The following is a 10,607-nucleotide window of genomic DNA, read 5'->3' on the forward strand; positions in this document are numbered from 1 at the left end:
AATGGATTGTGAGTATGTTTATGGCAAGGTTGCCCCTAACCACTGGTACCGTTCCCCTTCTCCCATGGCATGCGTCCCTAGGTATGCATTTTGTGTGTTGGCCAGAAAGGATAAGAATATTGATTAAAACGTAATACATTGATTGATGATTGAATGCCTAAGTGCTGATGAAAGTAATTTGTACGGAGTGCTAGGAGCTGAAGATGGTGTCCATGAGAAGCTTTCTGATTGTTTGGGAAATATCAAGCTTGTTATACTGTCCTGAAGGATGTGCTGTAAGACACACACATATGCAGGCACACAAACACTTGCAAATTTACAACACACTGCAACAACAAACCGAAAACAATCAGCGTAGCACAGGGCGCTCCTCTTTGAGGAAGCCCACAACAGCCAATTACCCTAATCCCCTCCCCAATAGGCAATATGGCCACTGCTGATAAGGCTAAGCAGCTTCACACTCACCCATGGAGAAGAATGGGATCCCCAGCAGCGTGGAGTTAAACTTCCCGTCGGAGATGAAGAAGATGCCAGCGGAGGTCACGTTGGCAATGGCTATTGTGAGCACACCCAGCAGACCCAGGAAGGGCTTTCCCCTCAGGCAGTCCCTCATTGAGCTGGAGATGGTGGCCGCCAGCAGAAGGAGCACTAGGCTGACCAGCACCTCCCCTTTGGCCAGCACTCCCGTCTGGTGGAAGTCCCTCCACAGGCTGAAGGAGGTGAGAGACAGGATGTGCAGGTCCTCGCTGAGCGTGGACAGGCGTGTGATGAGGGTGCAGAAGGCATTCTCCCACTTCTCTGCAATGACGTCCTGCACCACGGGGCCATGGTTGCGAAGGTAGTAGGTGATCTGGATGGCCCGGGCAAACTTCACCTGCTGGTCTCGGCTGTTGGGCGAGAAGGCCACTCCACCCAGCTGGTGGCCGATGAAGGACACACGACCATCCTGGGGGAGGGAGCACAGCAAACAGGTTACTATAAGACACACTGAGAGAGGGATCTCAAGTCCCTACAGAGCAAAGCTGGAGATATGCTATTTGGTTTCTGTTACCTGATATTAGCAACAGTTGTAATTTGTAGTTCATTGTGGATTATGGTTAAATCTTGTAAATGATTTGAAAACAATGACCCACCAATCAACCATTACAATATGCATGAATTCACATATTTGATACATTTTACGTTAAGATAAATGCTATATCATGCTTACCAAGCAATAGTAAATGTATGCTATGGCAAACTATTCCCATTATTTCTACTATAGTAAATTGAACTGTGTATCTTGGATTCATGCTTGAGAATGTCCCATTACTACGGCTACTAAAGAATCAGACGACATGCACTGTACTGTATGATTACTTAAACACTGTTGAATAAAAAATGCATGAAACCAATCACTGGCTTCCTAGTTGTTTTTAGACGGGCATATTGTAGGTGTCCTATTAGATCGGAGCTCCACTAGTATAAGCGATGCAGTGACAATAATTCTCCCAGAAGGTGACTGATATGTGGAGATGAGCTATATGACACCACTTGACTGCCCTCCAGAGAAGATGGATCTCTTGGACAAGTGGATGAACAGCTAACTTGTCAGTCAATAGTGAAACGATGCAAATGAAATAAAGCATTGTTTGTTCATTTCAGACAAAGGCCCTAGCTGGCCTGATTTGATCTGTTTGCAGCTACTGCACTGTACTGTAGCCTACTGTACTGTACAGACAATAATGAATCTCTTCAATGCAATGTTTTATGTTGAAGTGTAACGTCAGCAAGTGTGGGATTCCATGGGGTATTGTAATTAAATATCACTTACACTGTCAGCACAGTAGGGAATTGCATGATATCATTGCCATTTATTCCCTATCATTATCATGTAAATGAAATATTCAGTAACACTGGGCCTGAACATTCATAGTATCAACCCTACACCACAAGGACTCCTCATACAAGCAGAAGCCATGAAATTCTGACATACCATTCAGGGATTTAACATTAGTAGCGCAGTGCTGTGGCTTGGGTTAGCATCAGACTAGTAAACAAATTAATAAAGCTACCAGCTGACATCAAAGCACTGAATGAAGAGCAAATAAAACGTGTCAAGACAATCTGCACAGACAGACGGGGAATATCAATGATGCAGGCGACACAACACGGCGAATGAATGGCGCTGTAGAAATATCTGCCAAGATGGGTGGAAAAGAAGGTCAGTTTATTCTAACCTTAAAGCGGGAACTTGGGGGTTGGTGTCAAGGGGCGCACAAGGGCCAGAGCCATAGGGAATAAGGCAACTAACTGCCTGCAATCAAAGTGAGTGAAGACAGTGGCCTTGGATGTAGAGTAATGAACAGTGGTAGGATGTGCAATCTAGAAGTGATTTAGGGACAGCCTAGGTTGAATGAAAAGAGCAGGCCCAGTGCATTACTCACAGCTAGGCCTGGTGCAGGAGGATTAGCTACCTCCCACTAGAGATTCTCTTATTGGAGCATATACAACACTAGCTAGATTTGAGATACTCTGTGAAGCATAGACCTAATTTAGCACAGAACAGTTTTCAACTCAGTAATGAGCCATGTCACCCACTATAGTGAGTCGTACTCAAGGCAGATCATACACAATATTCTACTTTCCACACTCATTCATTACATGTGCTCAATGTGTCATGGTATTATCAACAGATCTGGTCACCTGTTGTAAAATTAGGCTACCTGTTGTAATTGTGTAACATCTGATTAAAACATTAACCTAATTTATAGCCTACTGTCTAAAATGACATGAGCAGAGGTAGCCTAACAGCCTTGCTATACGTCTGCAGAGGGCTGCACCACAGCACACACTTAGGAGGCATAGCAACATCTTACAGGGGACGAGAGGATGCAGGCTCCATACTAGTCGATCAGCAATGTCATTCTCTATGTGCAGGAGAGGGAGAACTACACTGCATCAAAATAAGAAGGGGGACATTCCCTCTATATTGGAGCAGTGCGGGGCAATGCAGCCAATTCACAACCTGCAGCTAACAACTAGCCTACATTGGCTGTTCAATCCATTCAGAATATTTCCTTGCCTTGCCTGCCTGATATACGAAGACATCCGCAGTCTACATAATAGGCTGAGTGAATACAACCACTGCTCATTGAGAAATGAATGCAGGCTTCAGACAGTAGGTTATGGTCTCATTGCAGATACATTGTCCCACTGCTAATCCAGGTCATTCGGAGTTTGGGGTAGCAACGCACGTCGGTCATGTTCTCTTTAAGGGTAACTGTCACCACATACTATACTCAAATCGGTCATTGATGCCCGAGGCCGGCGGAAACATTGTAGACTATCGTGTTATAAAACTAAATCCTCGCCGTCTTACCTTTAATGTGGTATTTGGATAGGTCACGGGCACCTTTGAAAAAGTGTGATTCGATAGAATGGCTAAGCGGATATCTTCGAATATCGTAATTATATCATCCAAGAGGCATCGCTTATCCTGATGGCTCAGGACACAGAGATGAGCGAAAGTGTAATTGAATCCCTTGTAATTAACCCGCAAATCCAGCACCTGCTTGTGAACCTGCAGGACCTGGTCGGCTAGCTCCAGTATATTTCCCCCAGACTTGGCCAGCAGAATCAGTCTGCCATATCTGCCGGGGGTGTGCAGGTCGGAATACAGCTTGTTTTTTGACTGGTCAATGGGGAAAAGGCTGTTCGCAAGACTCCGCTCTACTTTAGCAAAACTGTGTGTCGGGGCAACCAGTATCTCGATGTCCGTTTCGGGCTTGAATCTGCTCAGGACCGTAGATCCGAAAATGATGGTTAAGACTGCGGGAACGGTGAGGAAAAAAACCGGATGCCTACTAACAAATAAGCCCAGCCAGTAGAAAGAAGCTTTGAGCCCTCTGTGTATCATTTGCCGCAGCATCCTCCTCCAGATCCAGTTTGCAGATGCCCAGCTTCTTCCTATGAAGCACATGTGACATGAGGCTCGGTTGCCCAGTTTAGTCAATCCGAATGAGAATACACTACACCTATAAAAAGAGCACTGCAGCAATTTGCAACAAGAACTGTCATATACTTATCATCTCTGCTTTTTTTGTTTCATTTCAAGCCATTCCCCTCCTTTTACTACCCGCGGACCAGTGACTATTCCTATTGCTCCTGCTGCAATAGCAGCAAGCCGCGGCCGTCTGATGTGCATGTGTTCCTAGTTCTAACTACACTATCGGTGGCGCCTGATTTATGTAGGCTACTTGACTGTAACCATGTGCTGGGATTAAGGGGGAAGACGGGGTAATGCTGATGGTGGGTTATTTTAGAAGCACACACAATAGCCATATGAGAGTCGTGAAATATTAACTGGTGGCACAATGGCCAAATGCACTTCCTGAAATCACTCCCACCTCATGCATGGGGAAACCATACAGTTGCGCGTAGATCTAATAGCCAGTAACCCAGGTTAGCCTCTTGAGAGAGGGAGACAGCGGGTCCTACACAGCCTTTCAAAGTCATGGAGAGTTTACTGATAAAGTACTTTTTGCACCCCAGGAGATTTATGCTTCAAAGTCAGGTAAAGACACACTAGATTGCCTCTCAATGCGACACTTGTTTACATATGCCACCCAACCTGGGACAATAGTGTCAGTGACATCATTGGGTTACAGTAGGCTAGCTCACTTTTATCTGTTGGGATTCAGTGACAAAGGGCCTCAAGTCATCGTCTGGGGTCACATTTATACAGTAGCCTAGGTCCTACACCAATGTAGCATTTATATATTGTAAGTATTTGCGTTGTTGGGAATTTTTGATGCCTCACAATAAGTATTGTCAATCGTCCGATGTTAAAAATAATAATAATAATAATAAAAACTAGCTAATAGAGGCGATTCGGAACCACTGAAGTGGACAGCAACGCAATCGGAATTCGGAAGTTCAGCACCAGGACAGCAACAGTCTCTTCGCTCATGGGGCGTTTAAGTCCTTAACAGAGCCTGACAGGCAGCCTGTCTCCCAGCCTGCATGCCGCCCCCTAGACCAGAGCCAATCGCATATGCAAGAAACAACTAGCCATCAAGCCACATTCAAACAGAGCCAGAAAGCCGAAGCCTAAAGGAAAAAGGTCATATAGCTAGCATCTTTCAAAATTAAAGCAGCTTTATACTGATATATCACTGATATTAAATCAGAGTAATTTGTTGTAGATAAGCTATATTTTTGTGTTTGTTAGCTAGCTTGCTTAGAAGGGCTGCTTAGCATACTCACTTGGCTAGCTAGTCTTGTGTGCTAGCTAGATAGTTAGATATGTAGTCAGGATGCTGCCTTGGAGGCTGTTTCATGAGAAAAGCTACTCGCAGGCATATTATCATTCAACGTGTCTCATAGGCTGATGCATACTATCCAGTGGGTGAGTCCTATTCAGGCTGATCAGATTCAATGGCAGCCCTAGAGGCTCATAAATCAGGGTGCTGCCTTGTTGGCTGTTTCATGAGTCTATCAATATGAATGGTGTCAAAACTGCTACCTGACATTAATTATAGTCATCATTCAATCAATGATTGCATGTACTACTTTGTTTCACTAATGTTTTATCTTGGTGTTATAGATGTGTTATGGTTGACTGTGACATGAAAGGAATAAAGGCAATGAAATCAGCCGTCTCACCGTCTGCAGTGTTACTTTGCTGGTTCCATCTACTACAAGTATGTATCATCACACTATCTGACAGCCCCCTGTCAGAATTCAGCGTCACAATGATTATTTGAAATATTTACATATGAACATGCTTGCCAGGCTAATTGCCAGGCTAATTGGTTTACGTAGGACTACAGTGATAGCAATTTGGAAGCAATTGAAAAGGTAATTTAGTCCAAAAAAGGTAAGCATAACAAGGAATAAGAAGAAGGGTCTAAGATCTGAACGGTACTCCGTTGGCTAATAAGACAAGACGGGGGGAAATGTTAGGGATCTATCAGCAAGGAACACTGTGATAAGAGGAATGGTGTCTCTGAAGCATTACAGTACAGTAAGTTATGCATCTGATATTGTGTAACACAATATTGTTTCAACTTAATGGTGCACTCGTTAGTCCTAATATAAACATAACGGTAGCCCTGCCACATGATGCTGAAGAATGAGGTTGGAGAAATATTTACCTCTCTCAAATTAATTTTTCAAAATAATCATAGTAGCCTCACATGGCCACCCTGAACTCGTGAGCTCGACTCTGTTTCACTTGCAGTTTCAAACTATGAGTAGAACAGTGGAAGCTCAAGAGATTTGAGGTCAGTCTTACTCTTATGAGGTTATAGTCATAGTTCTAGTCTGCTCAGAATGGCCACCAGTGACAGCCCATTGGGAGTTTTGAATGTACTCTGAAGCCATAAAATATGTATCTGTCATTGAGAGGTTTGTGTGTGTTTGATACATGCAGAATTTTTGGGGGGAGAAATTGCCCCCAATGAGGAAATAAATGCTGATATGATTGTGACACACCTGACTAGTTCAGCAGAGGACCGAAAGTCAAAGTGATAAGCCATTTGAGAAGGCACATTAACAGTAGATGCCGTCAGAAAGTATTCATACCCCTTGACCTATTCCACATTTTGGTGTGTTACAGCTTGAATTCAAAATGGATTACATCTTTATTTTATCTCGCCCATCTACATACAATACCCCTTAATGATGATGTGAAAATATGTGTTTAGAGATTTTAGCAAATGTATTGAAAATGAAATACAGAAAAATCTAATTTACGTAAGTATTCACACCCTGTCATTCCCTGACCATAGAGAGCCTTTTTATTCTCTATTTTGGTTAGGTCGGGGTGTGACTAGGGGGGGTGTTCCTGAAAGAGGTTGTTTTTTTCTTTGTTGGCCTGGTATGGTTCTATGTTGGCCAGCTGTTTATCGTTGTCTCTAATTGGGGATCATATTTAGGCAGCCATTTCCTCACTGTGTTTTGTGGGATCTTGTTTTTGTGTTGTTGTCTGTGAGCACTTCTGAACATCATGTTTCATTTGTTCTTTATTGTTTTTGTGCTTTTCATTGAATAAACATGTGGAACCCATATCGCGCTGTGCTTTGGTCCGAGTATGCTTACGACGATCGTGACACACCCCTGAGTCACCTTTGGCAGCGATTACAGCTGTGAGTGTTTCTGGGTAAGTCTCTAAGAGCTTTACACATCAGGAATGTACAGTATTTTCACATTATTATTTTTAATATTCCTTAAGCTCTGTCAACTTGGTTGTTGATCATTGCTGAACTGCCATTTTTAAGTCTTGCCATAGATTTTCAAGACGATTTAAGTCAAAAGTGTAACAAGGCCTGGAACATTCAATGTCGTCTTGGTAAGCAACTCCAGTGTATAATTTGGCCTTGTGTTTTAGGTTATTGTCCTGCTGAAATGTAAATTTGTCTCCCAGTGTCTGTTGGAAAACAGACGGAACCAGGTGTTCTTCTATGATTTTGCCTGTGCTTAACCCTATTCTGTTTCTTTTTATCCTAAAAAAACTTCTTAGTCCTAGCCGATGACAAGCATACCTATAACATGATGGAGCCATCACCATGCTTGAAAATATGAAGAGTGGTACTCAGTGATGTGTTGTGTTGGATTTGCCCCAAACATAACACTTTGTATTCAGGACATAAAAGTTCATATCTTTGCCACATTTTTTGTAGTTTTACTTCAGTGCCATGTTTTGGAATATTTGTATTGTGCACAGGCTTCCTTCTTTTCACTCTGTCATTTAGGTTAGTATTGTGGAGTAACTACAATGTTGTTGATCCATCCTCAGTTTTCTCCTATCACAACCATTACACTCTGTAACTGTTATAAAGTCACCATTGGCCTCATGGTGAAATCCCTGAGCAGTTTCCTTCCTCTCTTGCAACTGAGTTAGGAAGGAAGTCTGTAACTTTGTAGTGACTGGGTATATTGATACACCATCCAAAGTGTAATTAATAACTTCACTGTTCAAAGGGATATTCATTGTCTGATTATCTATTTTACCCATCTACTAATAGATGCCTTTTTTTGCGAATAATTGGAAAACCTCCCTGGTCTTTGTGGTTGAATCTGTGCTTGAAATTCTCTGCTCGACTGAGGGACCTTACAGATAATTGTATGTGTGGGGTACAGAGATGAGGTAGTCATTCAAAAATCATGTTAAACTCTGTTATTGCACATACAATTTATTATGTGACTTGTTAAGCACATTTTTCTCATGAACTTATTTAGGTTTGCCATAACAAAGGGGTTGAATACTTAGACTCAAGACTCTTCAGTTTTTAATTCATTCGTAAGAAATTCTAAAAACGTAATTTCACTTTGACATTGTGGGGTATTGTGTAGGCCAGTGACACAAAACCTCAATGTAATCCATTTAAAATGCAGGCTGTGCCACAACAAAATGTTGAAAAAGTCATGAGGTGTGAATACTTTCTGAAGGCACTGTATCTGTAGATGCATGGACAGCAAGTTATTTGACTCTATTTCATTTCAATCTCCATGTTCTTTAGGTGGTAAACGTTATGTCCGAGGGTGAAGAGTCCAGAATGAGAGTTGAAGGGTGAGAGGAGGCTGAGAGGGGCACAAGGCGAGTCATCCCCGGGGAATGCAGGACCAACCAAGAGGAGCGCCCACAGCAGTACTCCATCCAGGAGTAGGTGGAGACATGGATTTCTTTCTTCATCACCTCCCAGGCTAATGGTTGCCGTATGAGCTTGAAACTTTCGTGCTCACAGCAAATGTTTTATTGTTCATCGCCTTGTAAAAAAAATAGTCTTATTATATGGACCATCAGTGAGACAGTGATTAACTCTACCCCCACTGATGTTCTCCATAGGCCAGCCTATTATGCAGACTCTGATGGATGGGTCCGAGGGGGGAGAGGGGGGAGAAGAGCATAGAGAAACATAGATACTACAGGTAGCTTCAACCTGAGGGGCAAGGGAGAATATGAACACCACAGTGGAATGTGAGTGCTTATCAATCTTGCGAAAGAGATTTGTACACTTGGTGTACAAGTCATGTGTCATCCTTGTTTACCACATGGTAAATGTAAAGTTGTTTTCCTGTCTTTCAGAGGCATCTCCTGTGAGAAGAAGAGAATGGGCCCGTGGACCCTTGAACTGGGGATCTTTTCAATACCCTGTAGCCATGGGGTGAGTACCACATGGAGATAAGTTACAAAAGTAAACATGTGTTTTTAATTATTTTTTTATTATAAGTCCTAGTGATGTGATGGAGGGTTTAGCATGGTCACAGTCTCCTGAGGGCAGCCAACAGTCAGTGGAGATGGAGGTGCAGAATCAGTGAGTCACACACACACACACACACACACACACACACACACACACACACACACACACACACACACACACACACACACACACACACACACACACACACACACACACACACACACACACACACACACACAGAAGAGATAGATGGGAGGGGGGGGGACAACACACGCACATACCACAACACAACAATTTTGGGGGGTAATAACATTGATTGATACTGGGAAGATGCAAAGTGCAACAGGTGTATAATTATATTTTTAGTAGTGGTAATGTTTGTATTATATATCCCTCCCATTCATCACAGACCATCAGATGTGGAGGGGGAGGTGGTGGTTCAGGTTGCCATGGAGATGTGTCTGGACGAGTGGAAGGCCATGCAGGAGCTGAGGCGCAGTTTAACCTCCATAAGCCAGACAACATGATGCCCTCTAAGGACACGGTCCAAACGCATTGAGGTGAGTGACCCCTTTACGATTATAGCTGCGAAACTTGATCTTTGGCAGGACCCATAAACGGATAAACAATTTGGCATTTAGTTGTGTTAAAGTTGATGTGTTTCTATTCTTGTTCATTTCTGGTAATTCATCCACTAGAACAGAAAGGGGGAGTCTGTTTACAGTTCTTTAAATCAGCAGTTACAGTTCTTTAAATCAGCATGAAAATCTATGGCAAGACCTGAAAAGGTCTGTCGAGCAATGACCAACAACCAACTTAACAGAGCTTGAAGATTTTTTTCAAGAATAATGCAAATATTGTACAGTCCAGGTAAGCTCTTAGAGACTTAAGCAGAAAGACTCACAAAGGTGCTTCTACAAAGTATTTATTCAGGGGTGTGATAAATATATACATGTGATATTTCTGTATTTCATATTCAATACGTTTGCAAACATTTCTAAAAACATGTTTTCACTTTTTCATTATGGGGTATTGTGTGTAAAAATCTATTCAATCCAGTTTGAATTCAGGCTGTAACACAACAAAATGTGGAATAAGTCAAGGGGTATGAATACTATATGAAGGCACTGTACATCTGAAATGGCACTCTATTCCCACTACTTATGGTCTTATGGTCAGGACTAGTAGTGCACCCTACAGGGAATAGAGTGTCATTTTAAGACACACGCACCCTTTACGTTATACTTTAGTTCCATGATATAAACAGTGAAATATATAAAATAAGTGCCTAGCTTGTGACAACAAGGGTTGGCAAATTAATTCCATATGTTAATACACCGCAAAACCTTAATAATACTACATTGGGTGTTTCTCAATATCCCTACTACCTTGCTACAATACATTTGAGAAGCACTCCCC

At 42.5% G+C, this 10,607-nt stretch overlaps 1 protein-coding gene across 1 annotated transcript in view; it reads right to left on the reverse strand.

Moving 5' to 3' along the window:
* LOC118397865 (patched domain-containing protein 1-like) overlaps positions 1-4,197 on the reverse strand; it is a 39,259-nt gene extending 35,062 nt beyond the window's left edge. The window contains exons 1-2 of the mRNA XM_052468951.1: positions 3,362-4,197; positions 466-946 (exon numbers count right to left, since the gene is read on the reverse strand). Coding sequence (XP_052324911.1) covers positions 466-946; positions 3,362-3,961 — 1,081 coding nt within the window. The 5' untranslated portion in view covers positions 3,962-4,197. The remainder of the gene's footprint in view (positions 1-465; positions 947-3,361) is intronic.
* Positions 4,198-10,607: the final 6,410 nt, after the last annotated feature.

This window comes from Oncorhynchus keta, chromosome 19 (assembly GCF_023373465.1).
Source record: "Oncorhynchus keta strain PuntledgeMale-10-30-2019 chromosome 19, Oket_V2, whole genome shotgun sequence".
NCBI classification, from domain to species: Eukaryota; Metazoa; Chordata; class Actinopteri; order Salmoniformes; family Salmonidae; genus Oncorhynchus; species Oncorhynchus keta.